The 24,404-nt window shown below is 31.6% G+C and overlaps 3 protein-coding genes across 3 annotated transcripts; 1 reads left to right on the top strand and 2 right to left on the bottom strand.

Moving 5' to 3' along the window:
* Positions 1–2,188, top strand: LOC143247433 (cuticle protein 10.9-like). Its single transcript, XM_076495521.1, has 3 exons — positions 1–117; positions 332–451; positions 1,785–2,188. The coding sequence occupies exons 1-3, from the start codon at positions 109–111 to the stop codon at positions 2,133–2,135; spliced, it is 480 nt and encodes a 159-aa protein (XP_076351636.1). The 5' UTR covers positions 1–108; the 3' UTR covers positions 2,136–2,188.
* Positions 2,189–12,038: 9,850 nt separating this feature from the next.
* On the bottom strand, positions 12,039–13,874 carry LOC143247428 (cuticle protein 10.9-like). The gene is made up of 3 exons (XM_076495507.1): positions 13,756–13,874; positions 13,356–13,454; positions 12,039–12,624 (listed from the first exon to the last, which is right to left on the bottom strand). The coding sequence occupies exons 1-3, from the start codon at positions 13,762–13,764 to the stop codon at positions 12,274–12,276; spliced, it is 459 nt and encodes a 152-aa protein (XP_076351622.1). The 5' UTR covers positions 13,765–13,874; the 3' UTR covers positions 12,039–12,273.
* A 6,075-nt stretch (positions 13,875–19,949) lies between these two features.
* Positions 19,950–21,727, bottom strand: LOC143248569 (cuticle protein 10.9-like). Its single transcript, XM_076497061.1, has 3 exons — positions 21,663–21,727; positions 21,263–21,361; positions 19,950–20,531 (listed from the first exon to the last, which is right to left on the bottom strand). Exons 1-3 carry the CDS (start codon positions 21,669–21,671, stop codon positions 20,181–20,183), a joined length of 459 nt encoding a protein of 152 aa, XP_076353176.1. The 5' UTR covers positions 21,672–21,727; the 3' UTR covers positions 19,950–20,180.
* Between the last annotated feature and the right edge of the window lie 2,677 nt (positions 21,728–24,404).

Below are 24,404 nucleotides of genomic sequence, written 5' to 3'. Positions count from 1 at the left end.
CAAAATTTAGTATATAAGATGTCTTCTGACCAACATTGTTCACGAAGTCCACTAACGGCAAATACAATTTTTCGAGTCTTCTGTTGGTCAAAGTCCATCTAGGCAACAATGCTTAAGGTAAGATCCTCCCGTAAATGTTTTAGTACACAGCTTTAAAATAATCGACAGTTAGAAGTGATTTTTCTCTTAGTTGTATCTTAAGTATTACCTCAAGAAATAATCGATATTTCTTCTCTTTCACCGTGAAACTTAGGATAAATTGCATGTATTTATTTACTGAGAAATAAACATATATAAAATAAAATAATACAGCATTATCTTCTGATTCCAGGTACTTGTTCTGTGTATGCTGGCTACAGCTGCCTATGCTGGTTATCCTTTCTTTGCTGCCCCAGCTGTCAAGTTTGTCCATGCTCCAGTTTATCAACCTGCGGTTAAAGTTGTTGCTGCTGTAAGTTCATCTTTTATATTTATTATAATTTGGATTAAAATTTCTTTAAGAAAAAATACATATATTGTTCTCTAGAAACATATTGAATCTTAAAATAAATATTTATTCCCACATCAGTTTAAAAATCCGAAAACATGATTAGTGTAGTAACCAATTAAAGAAATTCTAGAAACGTTACCAATCTAGAATGTGAACAAAACAGTTCAGTAAAGAACGTGACTTGATGTAATTTATTGTCATCTTGATGTTGTAAATGTAAAGTTTAAACATATGAATTCGAGTTATTGTTGTAATTTCTCTGCTATTCATATTATAATTTTAAACTAAAAGTATTTTATAGTAAGATTAAAAAGTTCATACTTCGGGAAAATGAAACTTAGAACAATACATTTAAGCTCCCGTCAAATTAAGAAACCCAAAATATGACCAACAGAAAATTTAACCATAGAATAAAGAAATATCTTGTCAATCCAGGAGAAAGATACCAAAAAGTGAAGATTTTTAATGGTTCAGTAGAGAAAATACTTTGTTGTTTTTTATTGGTCACCTTATTGAAGTAAATTTTTAATATATATAAAATCTCATACTGTGTAATAAGTCTATAAAATGAAGAGAAGAAAAATATTTTTTTGATTTCAAAATTTATTATATTGAGACATGATAAAGAGAAAAGTGTCAGAGATAACTCGAAAGAACAGTATTAGCATAAAAGTATGAACATTCATGTATTACACAGAAAATCCAGTTTCTCTTTTAAATGCGGTAATTATCCACTACATTTGGTCTCAAACCCTTTTGAATACAGTGAATTACATTGAATCTTTTCTGTAAAGACACTATTTTAAAAGTGTTAATACATTTTGTATGAATTTAAAAAGTAAATTACAATGTGCTTTTCTCAATAAATACATTAGAATATTTCATATTCTGAAGATTTATGGTCAGATTTGTACATGTGTGTGTGTGTGTTTTTTTGTGGCAAAGCCACATCAGGTTATCTGCTGAGCTCACCAAGAGACATCGAACCACTGATTTTAGCGTTTTAAATCTGTAGAATTATCGTTCTACGAGCGGTTGGAGCAGATTTGTTGTGTTATGCAAGTAATTTTTTCTTGGATGTGAAATCTAGTGAATTATTACATCTTTGTATATTTTATCTATATATTTGACTCTGTCTTTTATATTGAATATAACTTGAAGGAATACCTACTAAAAGAAATATGCGATTAGATCACAAAAAATATTTCAAACATGAAGAATAGAGAATTTGGATTAATTTTATGTAATAACGAGGGCAATATGAAGCATTAACTGAATCTGGATCTGCTATCAGGAGAAGCCTCAACCGTTTGACTTCAGCTACGACACCAAGGACGAAGACGGTAACACTCAGTCCCGCCAGGAGTCTGGAGATGGAAGTGGCGCCGTCACTGGCAGCTACTCTTATACAGATGCAAACGGTCTCTACCGACGAGTATCTTTCACAGCTGATGCTAGTGGATTCAAGCCATCCATCGAAACCAATGAACCAGGTACTGCTAATGCCAACCCTGCTGATGTCCAGGTGTCAGTTCAGGAAGCCCCTGCAGTTAAGGTCAAGGCTGCCCCTGTTCAAAAAATCATCAAACTCGTACATGCTCCCTACTACCACGCTCCTTGGGCCTACGGTTATGGCCACGCTTAAATATATATAAGTTTGTTTCGTTGTAGAAAAATAACTCGGTTTATAAAGTTCGTAAGTTCACAAAGTGTTTTACGTTATATTTGCTTAATAATTGTTTCCAGTTCTTGTCTGCTTTACCTTTTTATCATCGCTTTATTAAATTATTTACATGTTGCTATGTTACAGGAATAATCCTTTTTGTATTACTAATGCGTACTGCTTGTTGCAATAAAGTGGTTTAAAAATAATTGTATGCACATATAAAAAATTCAAGATATTTGATAAATACGAGTCACGAAGTAAGGAGACAAAGACGTCAGTAGTTAAATATTCATAATTATTGATCATTGTGACTTATTGAAATAGTCATGAATAACATTAGTAATTAAACAACTACTTTAAAAAATCCGTGCATAACTGGAAGCCTCCCCTCATCAATGGCACATCGGTATGCTTGCGGACTCACATCTCTATAAATCGGGTTTTGATAACTATTGTGGGCAAAGCACGGATAGTCCATTGTGTAGCTTTGTGCTTAATTCCAAATAAATATAACCAGAAAATTCTGGATTTAGCTGCAAAAAGCCAGTTTAAATATTTAAATACTAATTAAAAAGTTAAAACCACATCTGAAAATATATCAAACACATTCGTAATAAATACAAAAGTTAAAGTATACGTTGTCTAAATAAATAAATAAATATCTAATGAAATGAAAGTTTTCAGTTTAAAGTTGAATAAAAAGAAGAGTTAAACAAGAATTAACTGTAAAAAATAATAGTAAACTTGGATACACACATATCGTTATACAGAAACATAAGATATGTCATACGGAGATTATTAACAATTAATATCTTATTTTAATGAAAATTTTATAGTTAAGAAAAAGCTTTCCGTTTTATTTCAACGTAAAATAAAAATGCGAGCTAAAAATTTGGAATTCATTAAGCATATGTGTGTTTTTATAGCAAAGCCACAAAGGGCTATCTGCTCAGCCCACCGAGGGGAATCGAACCGCTGATTTTAGCATTGTAAATCCGGAGACATACCACTGTGCTAGCGGGGAACCCGTTAAGCATCTCTGATCTGAGTTTTTAAAAACAGGATTTTCTATTTTACAGAAAATAAAATATGTTTAAAACATTCAAATCTGGAGAATAGAAAATACTCTTACAGTACTTGAAGAATACATAGAATTACTAAATCATCTCTCACACACTGTAATAAGTTCTTTAACATTCTAACATTATATTCGTTAAACCAAGCTCTCAAGTTGATGAATTTAGAGTTAGGCAAAAGTATAATTTCATTGAATTATTTTCTTATTCAAAAATACACTAAAACTCATACGCAAAACTTAATATAAGAAATTCGATCGTCAGTTCAACAGAGCGGAAAATAAAGTACGTTACGTTTGTCTCTATTAATTCCATTAAATTTTAATTAATAAGAATATTGAAGATTTCTCAGACAAATCGAGACAGAAAACCTTGATTTTGCATGCAAGAAATTTAATATAAAGAAGTGGCCAAAATTTGGCGACATTTTGCCATTGTTTTATATTCTATTTTACACTTTTGTTATTTTCTCACCTTCTCAGTTATCTCTGGAACTAATGTAAGAAAAAATTATTCGTATATTAATAACCAGTGAATAAAATACTTTCAACATGACCTGAACTAAAGCAACATAAACGTGATATGTGATCATTACTCATGCATTTCAAACAGTCAATATCATATTTAAGAACCAGTTGAGATTTATTATTATTTCTATGGTAATTTGTATTAAACCTTTAACAGTATAATTTACACTGATTAGGAACCACAACAGTGTGATGATACCTTCACTACTATAATACTACAACTAAATAAAGTAGATTACTTTGTTATACCTTATGTTATCAAGTGTTACAGAGTATAAAAATAACGAAGTACCTTGGATGTAAACATCGGATTTTATAGTTCTGTGAAGGAGAATGATAGCTGTGGTTGTTAACTATTTCATAAGTTTCTGTAACTTGAATTGAAGTACTTCTAAAAGAAAAAGTTATTACTCTGAACTCCATGATGTGAATGCCATCTCTTCTCATGTAATCACATTCATACTAAGCATTCTGTAAACACTTCATAAAAGGCGTCTGTTGACATCCCTATAATCGAAGTAGAAATACAATAAATTTCTTGCACATTTTGTTAACCTTGGTGTCAACAAGAGAACTTTTATTATTTAAGTTTTACACGGTCAGTTTCTGTACATTTAATAGTGTGTCGATTCGGGATTCATCTCTTGAACCACGCAGCTGAAGTCATGGTAAGTAATTTTCTCTCTCTTGTGTTTGTATAACAGCTGGTCTGTGCGTGTGATTACAATTCGTTTTATATTTTGTGAAGATCAATGTTTTCCTTCAATACGGTTTCTGTTCAACTTTAAATAGAAAGTTTAATCTCATTAGATATTTCTTACTCATCTAAAGCAAAGATGCTTTAAGTATATGTTTTGTATTTAAGACCAATGTTTGTGATTGATTTTATAGACTTGGTTGTGTCTCTTCTGCACTTAAACGATGAAATTCACTCTTTACCACTTAATACACGATATTCTTGTTATAATGAATTCCAAAGTACTCGTTAGTTAATTAACTTTATTCAAAATCATCACAATGAAACGTGAGGTGAACAACAACGTTGAACACTTAAGTTTTCCGTTATATCTTCTTCTAATACCGCATAATGTTTCTTTACTCACATTTAATAGTTCAAAACATTTTGACTCCTTGTTTGTTTCTTTTTGAAATTCACGCAAAGCTACATGAGGTCTATCTGTGCTAGCCGCCCTTAATTTAGTAATGTAAGTCTAGAGGGAAAGCAGCTATTCATCACCACCCACCGCTAACTTTTCGGCTACTCTGTTACCAACGAATAGTGAGATTGATCGTTACATTATAAAGCCCCCACGGCGGAAAGGACTAGCATGTTTGGTGTGACAAAGATTTTAACTCGCGACCCTCGGATTAGTATGTCTGTATTAAAGTCTTTAATCAGTTACACTATAACATCTTTTTCTCTTAAAAAACTTTCAAAACGTCAAGTACATGAAATGTAATTTTTAAAACATTTTATTGTACAGTAACACTACAGAACAATTTAGGTTCATAAACATAGCATTAAGCAATAATTTATTAAAACAACAGAAAAACCAAGCAACCTGGAACTGGAAGTAATTACTGAAATGTGCACATTAAACCGATTCAAATATTTTGAGGTGGGTTATTTTTCATCAAGACAAGCTTATACATATTTAAGCGTGGACGTAATCATAGGCCGAAGGAGCGTGTTAGTAGGGAACATGTACGAGTTTGGTGATTTTGTGGACAGGGGCAGTCTTGATCTTAACTTCAGGGGTTTCTTGAACTGACACCTGAACATCAGCAGGGTTGGCATTAGCAGTACCCGTTTCATTGGTTTCGATGGATGGCTTGAATCCACTAGTATCAGCTGTAAAAGATACTCGTCAGTAGAAACCGTTTGCATCTGTATAAGAGAAGCTGCCGCTGACGGCGCCACTTCCATCTCCAGGCTCCTGACTAGCTGGGGGTGTCGTAGCTGAAGTCAAAAGGTTGAGCTTTTCCTGATTGTACTGAAAATTTGTAATACAGCTAAATATCGTATTTAATGTTCATACAATGAAAGAACGTTCTTTATTCTTAATGTTTCGTATACTACCCTTGAAACTATTTGAGATATTGGAAGCAAAGTAGGATTTGCAGCAAGTAAAACAATAAAATAATGCAATGTATTTTATGACCAGGTGATCGTTATTTTCTATACCAAAACAAGGCTGACTTTAAAGAAGTTCGTTTGTTTCTAAACATGCAGATCGAAATGAGAAAATAATTGATGTGAGAAAGATAAACCTGTATGTTTGGTGGTTTATTGAAATGCATTCCCTTCATTCAGAGTAAATTATGAAATGAAAAAAATTGTATTTATCTGGACTTAGAATGAGCTTTATTATCTAATTCATATTAGATAATTCATATTACTAATTCATATGTTTAAATTTCAAACTTTCCCTATCAAGATTGCAATAACTTACATCAAATGTCTTTCTTCACTGAACACATAAAGGTTATATGTGGTATCATTCTTCATTATCTTCTTACTAGGTTGGTAAGATGTGACACTGCTCAAAATTTAAATTCTCTGATGTTTATGTTTTCGAGTCTGTAAATAGATGTGAGGTCAAATGTTTCATTCAAGATTGTATTTGTTTCTTTTAGTCTTTTTTTCTCGAATAGTTTTAGTCGCAATTGTAGTCAGTATATTGTAAAAACTTACAGCAGCAAGAACTTTAGGTGCAAGTTAATAAACTGGAGTCTGGATAATTTTAACAGCTGAGGCAGAGTAAAAAAAGGTTACCAGCATAAGTATCTACAGCCGAAATACACAAAAAAAGTACCTGAAATCAGAAGGTGATGTATTATTTTTTTTGCTTAATAAATAAATGTAACAATTTTTATTACGTTATACAGTTTTTATATTTATATTTCTCAGTAAAAAACTACAATAATTTCTGATGAGTGTTACAGTGAGAGTTTGTATTAAATTTGGGTATAAGGTAATTAATTTATAGGAAATTATTGCTGAATACTTGAGAGTTTTAGTTTCTATATATTATAATATGTATTACGATGAACGTAAAATGACTATTTCGATGAAGACTTATCTCAGTAATGCACGGAATTTTTATTTTAGAGATAGCAGTTGTTGTTAATTTAAGGAACAACTAATTTATAAGTCATTTCTAACCCTTTATTACTTTGAAACTGTACAAAAAAACGTCTGTAAAAAATTATACCTTCAGCATTGTGCTGTCTGTATGGACTGTAGTTAGCAGAAGACTAACTAAGTAATATGTAAGTTACTACAAAAATAATGAAAGAATAATTTGTGATCGTGGTTTTAATTATTCTAAAAGTTGTAGCGTTAGAGACATAGTTATACTGAAAGTTTACAGATGTTGTTTTCATTTCACCAACCTATAACATCTGAAGAAATAAATAGGAAAATAAAAAAATTAGTTATTTATGGAATTGATATAAGAAGTATTGAAAACAAAGTAAATGCTGTAATAAAAATACACAAACTGATATTAGCTGGTTAGATCTCAAAACGATTTTCAGTCCATACTCTGATTGGTATTGTGACCATATAGCTCAATGCAGTCTTTTAAATTTTCCAAATAAATCAATACACGTTACAAATGGTGTGTTAGTGAAATAAAGATCTCATTCCGGTAACTTAGTACTGAATCTGATATATTCTAATGCCAAAATCGAATTTTCAACCGCAGTTGGAACACAGCCAATAACCTATTGTATAATTATGTGATAAACAATTAACAAAGTCAAATTTTGCTGAAGTCAAAGTTTGACAAACTAAGTTTCCTTATTATAGAATATTGAAACTACAGAGACATGTATTTAAAAGGATTGGTTCAAAACAGTGAAGAAATCATCTTGTCATTTTGAAGGTTTAGAAAATTGTGTTGAAATTCAAAGACACTTTTTACAAATTCCAATGTTTTCTTCTTTTACTAGTATCTAGTATACTATTGAATGTGAATCAGATGATTCATTGTATACGTGCTATTGCTGGAAAAAAAGCGAGTTCCATATGTTTGGTTTGTATGTGCTATAAGAATAACAAACAAATCGAACTATTTGTTCAATGTAGAGTTGCATAAGGACTGGCATATGGTGCAGCCGATTAGTTAGCTGCCTTTCTATGATCTCTAAACGACTATTCTCAGGTGACCCTTTTGTAGATTTGTACGAAATTTGAAAACAAACATTATTTTACACTGTTAATGAGGTTCTAGCTGATGTACTACAAACTCTCCTATCAGATGCAGGAAATGAGTGTAATTTTATCATATATTATCTTATCTAGTTTTAGATTAAAAACTTAAAATGTAATTGTTTAAGAACTGAGGTTGTGAGCTGTATCATCTTTCAATAACGTAACATGGTTAACTCTAAGGAACAACAGCTAACGAGGTTTCATAAACGACTTTATGTGATAAATTATTTCTGATAAAGTTCTGCTTTGTATGATATAGTTATTTAATTGGTCTCAGAATAATTTTCTTGAAGTATTTCTAGACGACAACAAAACAAAAATTCTTTACAACGAAAACATTTATTATTGAAACATCTGACATGAAGCTAGTATAATAATGTTCTTTCATGTTACTACACTAATTTTGAGTATAACATTTAAAAATTATATAATACTCGTTTTTCACATCACACTCATAAGAGAAAATTGTGGGTTTTACTAAGTACATTAATTGCAATTTTTCAGTATACCACTGTTTAGGACGTTAAAGTTAAACTATTTTTTGTTATGGGTACCACAGAATAAAAAACAATAATCTTACTATGACGTACAAGTAAATAAGTTACTCCTACTGAGGTTATAAACCTCAGTTTTATTAAATCTTGTTTATCGTAACAACGAATGATTTATTCTGATATCAGGAAACATTATAATATTTATTAATGTTGCTTTAGTTTTGATGGATTAATGGAGTCACTAATATAACTTACAAAATAAAGGTTACTATTATATAATGATAGCACACTGACAGCAACAGTACGTATCTTGCTGTGAGAACACTGGAGGCAACGGTCGATAATCAGAACTTAACATTATATTCATAAAATGCAAGAGCTCTCAAAATGCTAGAAAAAGTGCTGTTAAACAAATTAAAGAAGATATATATAGCTTGTGATATTTAATGTAACAAAGCTGTAGAAATCAAGAACTGGTATACGACATCTTGGATTTCTTGTTTGTTTGTTTCGGAATTTCGCACAAAGCTACTCGAGGGCTATCTGTGCTAGCCGTCCCTAATTTAGCAGTGTAAGACTAGAGGGAAGGCAGTTAGTCATCACCACCCACCGCCAATTCTTGGGCTACTCCTTTACCAACGAAAAGTGGGATTGACCGTCACATTATACACCCCCACGGCTGGGAGGGCGATCATGTTTAGCGCGACTCGGGCGCGAACCCGCGACCTTCAAATTGCCAAGCGCACGCCTTAACGCGCTAGGCCATGCCGGGCTCTTGATAAACAACACTGATGTGAATAAACAAAATTAGGATTAGTGAACGTTTAGCCTGAGAGGAGAAATGACTTAGACAGGGTTGTATTTAAAATATTACAGTATTGAAGACTCACTTTAATCAACATATAAAACCATGGGCAAAAAATAGGCATAACTGTTGCTTTAAGTCAACGGTACGGAATGAATAATCCATTCGGGAACTGAGCTATGGATTTTAGCGTTATGAGCTTCACACATACTGCTGGACCATGAGGAGACAAAGAAAACTAGCAAAAACATATGTGAACAATGATACGATATGAAAATGAAATAATTCTTTTTGTTACACAAATAGCCTATTATAAAATTTACATAAACAGAAGCCACCCACAACTAAATGTATTTAAGAATATTTATTTTAAATACCTTTTAATCTTACTTGTAAGACTTTAATGAGAGGCTGAAAACGAATATGAATTTATCTGTTATTAAACCAGGATCGTTGAGGATCGCTTATGATGAATCATTCGTGTACCTTTTGTTTCTACTGTAGTTTCTGATGAAGGTCTTGTTGGTGTTACTTGTACTAAACATGAACATTTTTAATGAAAGCAACTGTTATCTCTCTTTATTGTATTTTTGTTAGCTATTATTCACATATAGATATATATTTTTTCTGTTTATTTTAAATATTGAACGAAACTGTAGCATCAATGTTTATTGAATATTTAAAATGTCTATAAAATAGACTGAAAACCTATTCAGGAAACAGGAGTATTCACCTTTTCTTACTTTAGGTTTGTTTTTTCTGCTTAGTAAGCGTAGAGCTACAGAATGGGCTATCTGTACTTTTCCCACCACGGGTGTCAAAACGTGATTTCAGTATTTTAAACTTCTACTGAGCCACTGAAGGGGCTTTTATTTTTTTATTTTAGGGAATTATCTAGTTGACGTGCTCCAGTGGGAAAATTTTCATGAGAGAAACTATCCTAGTAGTTAAAACTAAAAATGTGTAAAAAAAAAACGTTTTTTTCGCACAATGAAAAGTAAAAATATGTTTATCAGTTAAGGCCGGCTAGAACTGTTAAGATAGTTACCATCATCAGGGCTAATGTCTACAGTGTTAGCTAGCCTATACCGGTTGAGGCTCAATATAGGCAAGCTAACACTGTGAACATTAGTCCCAAATTAACTTAAAATAGTCATATTTTATTCTGAATTCTGAATATTAAGAATATGAATATTAATATTATCACAGTGCACCTGAAAAAAATAACCATTTTATCTCAGCCGTGTTGCTCATTATATTATGAAAATAAAAGTAATCAGTTTATGTAATGATAACTGATATTAGATATTATGAGTATCTTTCAGAATAATTTATTAGAAAAACAAGATACAGTAGGAATTATAACTATATTAACATATAGTATGGAAGCCTTGAAACTATCGAGATCTTTACAAAATTTACTTGTTTGTGGAGATCGTCAGAGTCTCTGTAGAAGAATCTGCCACTGACGGCGCTAGTTCCACCTAATTACTTTTGGAGAGTTTTAGTTGTTGCCATTATATTCCATATTGGCTTTATATGAGAATTTCATCTAGTATTATTTACTGGACAAACAATATGAATATGGCAACTGATCTTTGACTTATAACAGCTCATATACTATGTATCTCTTTTTGTTAACCCAAAAGATAATTAACGACTTTTATGTTTCCTCAGGGTTAAACATTTATTTATATATAACAACAAATAATAAGTTAATACTTTACTGACAGCCATGAAAGTTAATCTAGCAAAACATTGAAATTACTCCATAAATACGTTGACCTGGATTGTCATGAATTTCTAAGTGTTTTTTTTTCGATATCGAAAAGAGTGTCCCTTTGTAGAGCCTTGACATGTTAAATCTATAGGTAAAGTAGAAATACAACGAAGTTCTTGCACATTTTGTTAACCTTAGTGTCAACAAGAGAACTTTTATTATTTAAGTTTCACACGGTCAGTTTCTGTACATTTAATAGTGTGTGGATTCGGGATATATCTCTTGAACCACGCAGCTGAAGTCATGGTAAGTAATTTTCTCTCTCTTGTGTTTGTATAACAGCTGGTCTGTGCGTGTGATTACAATTCGTTTTATATTTTGTGAAGATCAATGTTTTCCTTCAATACGGTTTTTGTTCAACTTTAAATAGAAAGTTTTATTTCATTAGATATTTCTTACTCATCTAAAGCAAAGATGCTTTAAGTATATGTTTTGTATTTAAGACCAATGTTTGTGATTGATTTTATAGACTTGGTTGTGTCTCTTCTGCACTTAAACGATGAAATTCACTCTTCACTAATAAATACGCAATATTTTTGTTATTATTTGATTATTAAGAACTCGTTAGATATTTAATGTAATGCGAGACCCCCACATTTACCTGTAGGGTGAAAAACAACGTTGAATTCTCAACTTCTCAATTTTCTCTCTTTTCTCACACAAATAATATACCTGGTAATTGTTTCCCTGTTTTTTTCTCGCTGAGATTCCTTGACACACGACAAACGTTATGTAAATATTTAATGTTTCGTATGACAGTGTGTAGTATATTATAAGTGAATAGAAAGGAGTAACATACAGAAAAACGTCATTGCAGAGTTGTTTAAGATGTTACATACATAAAAAATATATTTGTTCTAGATAAAGCTATTATTAAACAACTTTATAATCATAATGTTAGACTACTAAGAAAATTAAAATCACTGCATCTGTGTTGAACTATTTAACGTGTTATACCAATGTACAAAGTTTTCAAATATGTGAAATGCGGCTTTTAAAACACTTTATTGCACAATAAAAATACAAAATTTTGAACTTAGACCCATAACATAGCATCAAGCAATAACTTACTAAAGCATTGTATATAGAGAAGCAAAACAATCTGAAACTGTAAAAAAATCTGCATATAAATTTTGTGACAATAAGCATAACAGCAAGATTCAAGTATTTTCAACCGGTTCATTTTTCCAGAAAAAAAAAACTTATATACATATGTTTACTCGTGGGCATAGCCGTAGGCCCAAGGAGCGTGATAGTAAGGAGCATGTACGAGTTTGATGATTTTTTGAACAGGGGCAGCCTTCACCTTAACTGCAGGGGCTTCCTGAACTGACACCTGGACATCAGCAGGGTTGGCATTCGCAGTACCCGGTTCATTAGTTTCAATGGATGGCTTGAATCCACTAGCATCAGCTGTAAAAGATACTCGTCGGTAGAGACCGTTTGCATCTGCGTAAGAGTAGCTGCCAGTGACGGCGCCACTTCCATCTCCTGACTCCTGACGGGACTGAGTGTTACCATCGTCGTCCTTGGTGTCGTAGCTGAAGTCAAAAGGTTCAGGCTTTTCCTGATTGCACAGAAAATTTGTATTATAGCTTAATATCATATTTAATGTTTGTAAAATAAAATAACGTCCTTTATTCTTAATGTTTCGTATATTACCCTTCAAATTATTTGAGACAAAGTAGGATTTGCAATAAGTAAAATAATAAAACATTCCAATGTATTTCATGACCGAGTGATAATTATTTTCTATACGAAAAACAAATCTCACTGTAAAGAAATTCATTTGTTTCCAAATATCGAAATGAGAATAGACAATGTATTTGATATAAGAAAGATAAACCTGTAAGTTTGGTAGTTTACAAAAATAAATACCCTTCATTCCGAATATCTTCTATATAACTGTATTAAAACTTAAGTTTTACTTATACTTCCATAGGGTAAATTATGAAATTAAAAGAACAGTTTTCACCAGGCTCTACACTGAGCTTTATTATCTATTATGAATTCATATCTTTAAACTTCAGACTTCCACCATCAATATGACAATAATTTAATCAATTAATGTTATTTACTGAACACATAAAAATCTCCGTTGTTAACATTCTTTATTAACTAGGTTGGTGAAAGTGCTAGAAACCTTAATGGTTAACTGGTCATATTTTCGGATTTTTAAATTGATGTGAGGTTAAACGTTTCTTTCAAGATTCAATTAGTTCCAGAGGACAATTTATGAATCTTTTTTCCTGAACAATTTTTAATCTAAATTATAAAATATATAATTGACAAACTTACAGCTGCAACAACTGGAGCCTGGATGACCTTAACAGCTGGGGCAGAGTATAAAAGATTACCAGCATAGGCAGCTGAAGCCAACATACACAGAACAAGTACCTGGAATCAAAAGGTAACGACGTATTATATCGTTTCTATATTTATTTTCCTTGACAAATAAGGGTGGTTCGGATTGTCGTCACACCAAACATGGTTGCCCTTTCCGATTGCTTCAGTGTTTTAGTTTTTATATGGTATGATGATCATAAACTAAGTACTTCAAATACGGCTTATCTCAATAAAGGACGGTATATTTTTCAAAAAAAGAACTTTTCGTTAATTTAAGAAATAACTAACACATAAATCATTCCTAACCCTTAGGTTTAAAACTGTACACAAATATGTCTGAGAAAAAGTATACCTTCAGCATCGTCTTCTCTGTATGGACTGCGGTTAACGGAAGATTCGGAGAGATGTGCTGACCGTTGCTACACTTAGTAGAGAAAGTTGGTCAGAAAACATCTTTTATACCCAATTTTGGCCTAATTTGGGTGGTTTGGAATCCAGGCTGATATGCTGCAAGAATTATTGATAAATAAAAAATAAAGGATGAACGAGGATGTGAGTGATGAAAGTTTAACCTGAGGGAAGGGAGGGTTTGGACCAGTTTTTCAGTGAAAGTTCTCAATAACGTAATCTCGTTTTAACTATCCAACTAAATCATAAAGAAAACAGTTATTGGCATAATTTTTTCTGAACGAAATTTACCTCTTTCTTTCTTTGTGAACCTGATGATGACCGAAGAAGGTCGAAACGTTGTTCGGTCCTCTACGTAAAATATTTTCTTAACCCAAACGAGCCGTTTTTACATATAAATGTCAAATTTATTAAAGTTTGCAAAATTAAACTTTATTAGCGATATTGAAACTACAAAGACGTATTTTAAGAGAGCTGGTTGAAAACATAATATTCCTAGAAGTCCAAATGTTTTCTTTTTTACTAGTAGCTAACATGCTACTGACTGTGAATCAGCTGATTCATTGTCCTCCAGACATTTCTGGAAAATAACGAGGTCCATAAATTAGATTGATGGGTGTGCATGTCAATAGCCATCAAACCACACTATTTGATCATTGTAGAGTAGCATAAAAACTGGTATACGGTGCAGCCGATTAATTAGCTGCCTTTTTTTTAATCAATTAACTCGAAACGACTGCCTGCGAAATTCGAAAACAACGTTACACTGCTAAATGGATTCGAACTCATATTTTACAAACTCTTTCATCAAATACAAGTATTGGCCATAATCTTAACAAATGTCCTCTTATTGCGTTTTAGATTAAAAAGTTTAAAAATTAACTTGTTAAAAATTGGAGTTTTAACCATACCAGTTTGCATTAGCGTAATATGGTTAATTGTAAGAAACAACAGATAACGAAGTTTCATAAAATACTTTTGATGATGAATTGTTTGTAATGAATTCTGATTCGTGTAATATAGTAACTTATTTCGTCTACGAATATTTTGGAAATATTTGGAGACAAATATAAAGAAAATTCTTTAAAATCAAATTATTTGTTATTGAATTATGTGACACTAAGTTAGTATAATGATGTTTTTTTTTCATATTACCACACTCATTTTGGATATATCATTAGAAATTATATAGTTATTTTATCTCATGTCATACTTATAAGAGAAAATTGTGAGCCTCGCTCAATACCAGTAATTTTTATTTGTCTGTATACTACCGTTAATAACGTTGAAATTAAAATATTTCGTGTCATGATTGCCACAGAATAAGAAACAAAAATCTTATTATGACGTAACAAATAAATAAGTTACTCGTCCTGAAGTGATAAACTTTAATTTTATTTTGCATCCAACCTGTTTATCGTAACGACGAATGACTTACTTTTGATATGAGGAAACATTATAATATTTATCAATATTGCTTTAGTTTTGATGGATTATTGAAGTCACCAATGTAACTTACTAAATAAAGGTTACTATTATATAATGATAGCACCCTGACAGCAAAAACACGTATCTTGTTTTGAGAACGTTGGAGGCAACGATAATCAGAATCTAATGTAACGTGTATGAAATTCAAGAATTCTCAATATGCGAGAAATAAAATAAGTAAGATATGCATATCTTATTGTATCTGATGTAACAAAGATATAGAAATCAAGAACCTGATATACGGCTTCTTGGATTTCTGTTTCGTTACAAAAAAAAAACTGATAATCTAGCTCACATCAAATATAAATACTATGTATAATATACAGTTATTATGTATAAAAACTCAGGATTTACTTATTATAAATGATGCTGTTGACTGTCTATATTGGAACCCGTAAATATCAATTACAATGTGTATGGGTGTTTTCTTATAGCAAAGCTACATTGGGCTATCAGCTGTGTCCACCAAGAGGAATCTCAGCAGGGGACAATTACAGTCTAATGAAATGTCTAAGCAAAATAAATGCCGAAAGTAAAGGTATATAAAAGGTATAAATGATGATATAAAATTACTATAAAAACAAATTTTGAAGAGACAGATGACTTAACTTGTTTACGTGACGAATGATTTCTTATAAAATATGAACACTTTACTCACGAATGTTATCCGAAACATTTAATTACATTTATTTACGTCACCGATATATAACAAGAAATAATAATTTAATAATTTATATATGTAAAAATGGCTCGTTTGGGTTGAGAAAAGGAAACCTCTTTCTTTCTTTGTGAACCTGACGATGACCGAAGAAGGTCGAAACGCTGTTCGCTCCTCTACGTAAAAGATTTTCTCAAACCAAACGAGCCGTTTTTACATAAATATTTTTCTCTACAAGAGGGTTTTCTCGACATCACTGATTAATTTAACACTTCACTAACAGCCATGAAAGTATATATAGAAAAGCATTGAAGTTACTCTATAAAGACGTTTACAATGTACCAAATATATATTTTATGAATACACATGGCGAAATAGTAAACCCATCATTTAACAGCAGGAAGTATTTTCAATATACGGCTAAACGTGATCGTATGTATATAGGTGAAGAACAAGTTTGACAGCTTTACGAAAAGGGACAACATTGACCTGGATTGTCGTGGATTTCTATATTGTTTTTTTTTTTTTTCGATATCGACAGGAGTGTCCCTTTGTAGTGCATTTATCATTTAAATGGAAGGTATAACAACATTAACATTAGCCTGGTGAAACCATTAGCATCAACCGGACACAAATAAATATAATTAGATAATCATCTGAATGATTACTAGTATAGGTTAGAGCAATATAATGAGACACCTTGGGTCTAAGTAAAAGAAAACTAAGTTGATAAGGCCTAATAGAAACGAAAGACGTTTGTATATAAGAGGAGGGAAGCACAGAATAAGATTCGTAAGAGAAAAACTTATTATATTAGAAGCTTTCGTAAACAATCGAAGAAGGATATCCAAAGATATAAATGTCGATGGAAAAGAAGTAATTACACCAATTCAACTTTATGGCTCAACATCTGACTATTATGATGAGATAGAAAATTTCCATGACGATGTTAAAAACGTACTAAGAGAAAAGAAGGCAAAACGCCAAGTATTTACGGGTAATTTTAGTGTCAAAATATGAGTTAAAGAAGATACCGAACAGTTTCAAAGTGTAGAGAAATACAGCACATGTCAAAGAAAGAAAAGGGAGAAAGATTTCCTGAGTTTGCAGAAAAAGAACAGTTATCAATAGGAAATACATTGTTTAAGAAATAAAAATGGAAATATTGGGCTTAAGAAAGTCCAAGTGGATAAATAAAACATAAATAAACTTTATATCGGTGAATAAAAAAGAGAAATTATGGAATATTGTGAATCCTTAACCAAGACAGACGTAGAGAGCAACCACAGAATTGTGAGAACAAAAATTAAGATAAATAAAATATTAGCGAGACTTAAAAATATGCATCAGAAGAAATCTCTCAAGATCAATGTTGGTCATGTAAATGAAAGTGAAAGATATTTTGAGTTAAATGTGAGAAACAGATGTGGAATGTTAAAGGAATGCCAAGATCTATACATAACATTGTTGGAAAACGAAATGAAGTTTTTAACCAAATGAAAAGAAAAAAATAATCGATTTTAAGAACAACCTTAAGAAAAGATGAGGAACATGAGCTCAAAGAGAAAACGGTTGGCAGGAGAAAGTAATTAAGTAAAATATAGAGGAAGAACATACAAGAGAAATGTGAATATGTTGAGTTAAGAAAGATATTAAGGAAATAAAGAAGGAAAAAAACAAGGAAAAGAAAGAAAGAAAATATCTTTAAAGCTCGTAGAGGACCTAAGAGTATTACTAGAGTGGTTTTGAACAGAAGGAAGAAGAAATCACCACAAATGATAGAACAGAAACAGTTGAAGTATGTGCAGAATTTTACAAAGAATTATTACTTCAATAATAAAGATAAAATAGGAACAGAGATACATAGTGATAACAACAACGCAGATAACACAGAAATACCTAAAATTTTAGTCTCAGAATTGGAGAATGCATTGACTGACATGAAGATTAGGAAAGCTTCAACAAACGATACAATCACCAGAGGTGATTTGAATAGTCACTGAAAGGAGTGATTCAAAGATTGATAGCTCATTTTCATGCTGGGATAGACTTTGTTCGTAGAAATGGACATGACTGTTTGGTAGAGCTCTCGATTTCGAAGTTCCAAAGGAAGTACAACAATGTAATGATACCTTCATTACTATAACAGAATAAAGTAGATTACTTTGTTATATCTTTGGTTCCCAAAGTTTACAAAGCATAAGAATAACAAAGTAGCTTGGAAGCATCAGAAACATCGGTTATGATAGAAGGAGAGTAACAACAATGTTTCTTAATAATTGAAAACTTTCTGTTAAGTTAAGTAGAAATGCATATAAAGACTGGTACTAAAATAATATTTTAATACTCGGAGCTTCTCTACTTGTTATACATTACCCACAAGTCCATGCTGTGTATCCCATCTCTTTTTCTGCAACAACATTCAGAGTAAGCATTCTGTAAACACTTCATAAATGATTGTCTGTTGACATGTTATTTCTCTAGGTGAAGTAGAAATACAATTACTTTCTTGCACAATTTGTTAGCCTTGGTATTAACAAGAGAACCTTTATTACTTAATTTTACAATGTCACTTTGTAAACATTTAATAGAGTGTAGATTGTGAATTTATCTCTTGAACCACGCAGCTGATGTCATGGTACTAAGTACTCTCACTTTTGTTTTTGTATCATAGTACTCAGTTTGTGCAATTGCAAGTTTTTTTATTTTTGGTAGTTTTCAGTGTGAGCTTCAATTGTGTTTTTGTTGAGCTTTAAATGAAAAAAATGAATTAGTTTATATATTTCTCTTTTTTGTCTTTAGAAAGTTATGATTTAAGTATATATTTTGTATTTAAGACGAATGTTTGTGGTTGATCTTGAAGACTTGATTGTGTCTCTTCAGTACTTAAACGATGAAATTGACTCTTTACTAATAAATACGCAAGATTTTTGTTATTATTTGGTAACTAAACACTCTATTTGTCTTGTTAAAGTTACTATTAAACTACTTTACAGTATATCTTTGGTATATCCCATCTCTCTTTCTGCAACCACATTTATAGTAAGCATTCTGTAAACACTTCATAAATGGTGTGCGTTGACATGTTAACTCCACAGGTAGCGTAGAAATAGAACGAATTTTTTGCACATTTTGTTAACCTTGGTGTCAACAAGAGAACTTTTATTATTTAAGTTTTACACGGTCAGTTTCTGTACATTTAATAGTGTGTGGATTCGGGATTTATCTCTTGAACCACGCAGCTGAAGTCATGGTAAGTAATTTTCTCTCTCTTGTGTTTGTATAACAGCTGGACTGTGCGTGTGATTACAATTCGTTTTATATTTTGTGAAGATCAATGTTTTCCTTCAATACGGTTTTTGTTCAACTTTAAATAGAAAGTTTTATTTTATTAGATATTTCTTACTCATCTAAAGCAAAGATGCTTTAACTGTATGTTTTGTATTTAAGACCAATGTTTGTGATTGATTTTATAGACTTCGTTGTGTCTCTTCTTTACTTAAACGAAGAAATTGACTTTTCACTAATAAATACGCAAATTTTTGTTATTATTTGATTACTAAGAACTCGTTAAATATTTAAAGTAATACGAGACCCCCACATTTACCTGTAGGGTGAAAAACAACGTTGAATTCTCAACTTCTCAATTTTCTCTCTTTTCTCACACAAATAATATACCTAGTAATTGTTTCCCTGTTTTTGACTCGTTGAGATTCCTTGACACACGCCAAACGTTATGTAAATATTTAATGTTTCGTATGACAGTGTGTAGTATATTATAAGTGAATAGAAAGGAGTAACATACAGAAAAACGTCATTGCAGAGTTGTTTAAGATGTTACATACATAAAAAATATATTTGTTCTAGATAAAGCTATTATTAAACAACTTTATAATCATAATGTTAGACTACTAAGAAAATTAAAATCACTGCATCTGTGTTGAACTATTTAACGTGTTATACCAATGTACAAAGTTTTCAAATATGTGAAATGCGGCTTTTAAAACACTTTATTGGACAATAAAAATACAAAATTTTAAACTTAGACCCATAACATAGCATCAAGCAATAACTTACTAAAGCATTGTATATAGAGGAGCAAAACAATCTGAAACTGTAAAAAAATCTGCATATAAATTTTGTGACAATAAGCATAACAGCAAGATTCAAGTGTTTTCAACCGGTTCATTTTTCCAGAAAAAAAAAAACTTATATACATATGTTTAGGCGTGGGCATAGCCGTAGGCCCAAGGAGCGTGGTAGTAGGGAGCATGTACGAGTTTGATGATTTTTTGAACAGGGGCAGCCTTGACCTTAACTGCAGGGGCTTCCTGAACTGACACCTGGACATCAGCAGGGTTGGCATTCGCAGTACCCGGTTCATTAGTTTCAATGGATGGCTTGAATCCACTAGCATCAGCTGTAAAAGATACTCGTCGGTAGAGACCGTTTGCATCTGCGTAAGAGTAGCTGCCAGTGACGGCGCCACTTCCATCTCCAGACTCCTGACGGGACTGAGTGTTACCATCGTCGTCCTTGGTGTTGTAGCTGAAGTCAAAAGGTTCAGGCTTTTCCTGATTGTACAGAAAATTTGTATTATAGCTTAATATCATATTTAATGTTTGTAAAATAAAATAACGTCCTTTATTCTTAATGTTTCGTATATTACCCTTCAAATTATTTGAGACAAAGTAGGATTTGCAATAAGTAAAATAATAAAACAATCCAATGTATTTCATGACCGAGTGATAATTATTTTCTATACGAAAAACAAATCTCACTGTAAAGAAATTCATTTGTTTCCAAATATCGAAATGAGAATAGACAATGTATTTGATATAAGAAAGATAAACCTGTAAGTTTGGTAGTTTACAAAAATAAATACCCTTCATTCCGAATATCTTCTATATAACTATATTAAAACTTAAGTTTTACTTATACTTCCATAGGGTAAATTATGAAATTAAAAGAACAGTTTTCATCAGGCTCTACACTGAGCTTTATTATCTATTATGAATTCATATGTTTAAACTTCAGACTTCCACCATCAAGATGACAATAATTAAATCAATTAATGTTATTTACTGAACACATAAAAATATCCGTTGTTAACATTCTTTATTAACTAGGTTGGTGAAAGTGCTAGAAACCTTAATGGTTAACTGGTCATATTTTCGGATTTTTAAATTGATGTGAGGTTAAACGTTTCTTTCAAGATTCAATTAGTTCCAGAGGACAATTTATGAATCTTTTTTCTTGAATAATTTTTAATCTAAATTATAAAATATATAATTGACAAACTTACAGCTGCAACAACTGGAGCCTGGATGACCTTAACAGCTGGGGCAGAGTATAAAAGATTACCAGCATAGGCAGCTGTTGCCAACATACACAGAACAAGTACCTGGAATCAAAAGGTAACGACGTATTATATCGTTTCTATATTTATTTTCCTTGACAAATAAGGATGGTTCGGATTGTCGTCACACCAAACATGGTTGCCCTTTCCGATTGCTTCAGTGTTTTAGTTTTTATATGGTATGATGATCATAAACTAAGTACTTCAAATACGGCTTATCTCAATAAAGGACGGTATATTTTTCAAAAAAAGAACTTTTCGTTAATTTAAGAAATAACTAACACATAAATCATTCCTAACCCTTAGGTTTAAAACTGTACACAAATACGTCTGAGAAAAAGTATACCTTCAGCATCGTCGTCTCTGTATGGACTGCGGTTAACGGAAGACTCGGAGAGATGTGCTGACCGTTGCTACACTTAGTAGAGAAAGTTGGTCAGAAAACATCTTTTATACCCAATTTTGGCCTAATTTTGGTGGTTTGGAATCCAGGCTGATATGCTGCAAGAATTATTGATAAATAAAAATAAAGGATGAACGAGGATGTGAGTGATGAAAGTTTAACCTGAGGGAAGGGAGGGTTTGGACCAGTTTTTTAGTGAAAGTTCTCAATAACGTAATCTCGTTTTAACCATCCAACTAAATCATAAAGAAAACAGTTATTGGCATAATTTTTTCTGAACGATACACAATGAACCATGATGAGACAAACAGTGTTGGAAATATTGCGATTGAACTATGGTATCATTGTTGAGTTAAATATTGTTTTTCTGTTAAATAAATATTATAATGAAATAGTTACAAAAAGAAGCTAGTGTCGAACCGATGTATTATAATAATGTACTGTCGTTAGTGCTTAATATTTTTGTAATATAATCATGAAAGGTTCATGATTATTAATTATTCTTCTACTTTAATTTTTCTTGTAGTCACAGCTGATGAATATGTTAGAGTTACTTGTACTTAATTAATAGGAAATATGTGAAAAACGTTTTTTTTGTATATGGCTATACTGAAGTTTACAGATGTTGTGTTTATTACACAGACGTATAAAAGTTGAAGAAATAAACAGGAATATAGAATTATAATTTTAACCGAATGTAGGTCAATGGTTATTTATACTTTTGAAATAAGAAGTATATAAAAACGTAGACAAACAATTAAAGTGATATTAGTTGGATAGATTTTATAACGGTTCTCAGTTCCTACTTTGGTTGACATTATGATCCGTAGAGCCAAATGTAGCAATCTACATTTTTTAAATAATACAATACATGTTACAAATGGTGTGTTAGTGCAATAAAGATTTTCAACCGGTGACTCTATACTGACTTTCATATATTCTTATGTTAAAAGTCGAGTTTTGACCCGCATCTGGAAGAGAACCAATAATCTATTGTACAGTTATGTGATTCACAATAAATAATGTCAAAGTTAGTGATCAGTGATGGGGAGAAAACCCACTCGTAGAGAAATATATATGTAGAAACGGCTCGTTTGGGTTGAGAAAATATTTTACGTAGAGGAGCAAACAACGTTTCGACCTTCTTTGGTCATCGTCAGGTTCACAAAGAAAGAAAGAGGTAACTGACCGGAAGCCAATGCAATGGAACACATTTATATCTATATTAAAAAAAATAAAATAAATAATATAAAATTATATATTAAAACATTTAACACCGCCCTCTACATTCCGACATTCAGTTACACAACCCCTTTCAAACATGTGGTCAGCTTCCGGTCAGTTACCTCTTTCTTTCTTTGTGAACCTGATGATGACCGAAGAAGGTCGAAACGTTGTTCGGTCCTCTACGTAAAATATTTTCTTAACCCAAACGAGCCGTTTTTACATATAAATGTCAAATTTATTAAAGTTTGCAAAATTAAACTTTATTAGCGATATTGAAACTACAAAGACGTATTTTAAGAGAGCTGGTTGAAAACATAATATTCCTAGAAGTCCAAATGTTTTCTTTTTTACTAGTAGCTAACATGCTACTGACTGTGAATCAGCTGATTCATTGTCCTCCTGCCATTGCTGGAAAATAACGAGGTCCATAGATTAGACTGATGGGTGTGCATGTCAATAGCCATCAAACCACACTATTTGATCATTGTAGAGTAGCATAAAAACTGGTATACGGTGCAGCCGATTAATTAGCTGCCTTTTCTTTAATCAATTAACTCGAAACGACTGCCTGCGAAATTCGAAAACAACGTTACACTGCTAAATGGATTCGAACTCATATTTTACAAACTCTCTCATCAAATACAAGTATTGGCCATAATCTTAACAAATGTCCTCTTATTGCGTTTTAGATTAAAAAGTTTAAAAATTAACTTGTTAAAAATTGGAGTTTTAACCTTACCAGTTTGCATTAGCGTAATATGGTTAATTGTAAGAAACAACAGATAACGAAGTTTCATAAAATACTTTTGATGATGAATTGTTTGTAATGAATTCTGATTCGTGTAATATAGTAACTTATTTCGTCTATGAATAATTTTGGGAATCTTTGGAGACAAATATAAAGAAAAATTCTTTAAAATCAAATTATTTGTTATTGAATTATGTGACACTAAGTTTGTATAATAATGTTTTTTTTTCATATTACCACACTCATTTTGGATATATCATTAGAAATTATATAGTTATTTTATCTCATGTCATACTTATAAGAGAAAATTGTGAACCTCGCTCAATACCAGTGATTTTTATTTTTCTGTATACTACCGTTAATAACGTTGAAATTAAAATATTTCGTGTCATGATTGCCACAGAATAAGAAACAAAAATCTTATTATGACGTAACAAATAAATAAGTTACTCGTCCTGAAGTGATAAACTTTAATTTTTTTTTGCATCCAACCTGTTTATCGTAACGACGAATGACTTACTTTTGATATGAGGAAACATTATAATATTTATCAATATTGCTTTAGTTTTGATGGATTATTGAAGTCACCAATGTAACTTACTAAATAAAGCTTACTATTATATAATGATAGCACCCTGACAGCAAAAACACGTATCTTGTTTTGAGAACGTTGTAGGCAACGATAATCAGAATCTAATGTAACGTGTATG

This window comes from Tachypleus tridentatus, chromosome 1, assembly GCF_004210375.1.
Source record: "Tachypleus tridentatus isolate NWPU-2018 chromosome 1, ASM421037v1, whole genome shotgun sequence".
Classification (NCBI taxonomy): Eukaryota; Metazoa; Arthropoda; class Merostomata; order Xiphosura; family Limulidae; genus Tachypleus; species Tachypleus tridentatus.
The sequence above is the reverse complement of the archived record's forward strand: the minus strand, read 5'-3'. Positions and strand labels throughout refer to the sequence as shown.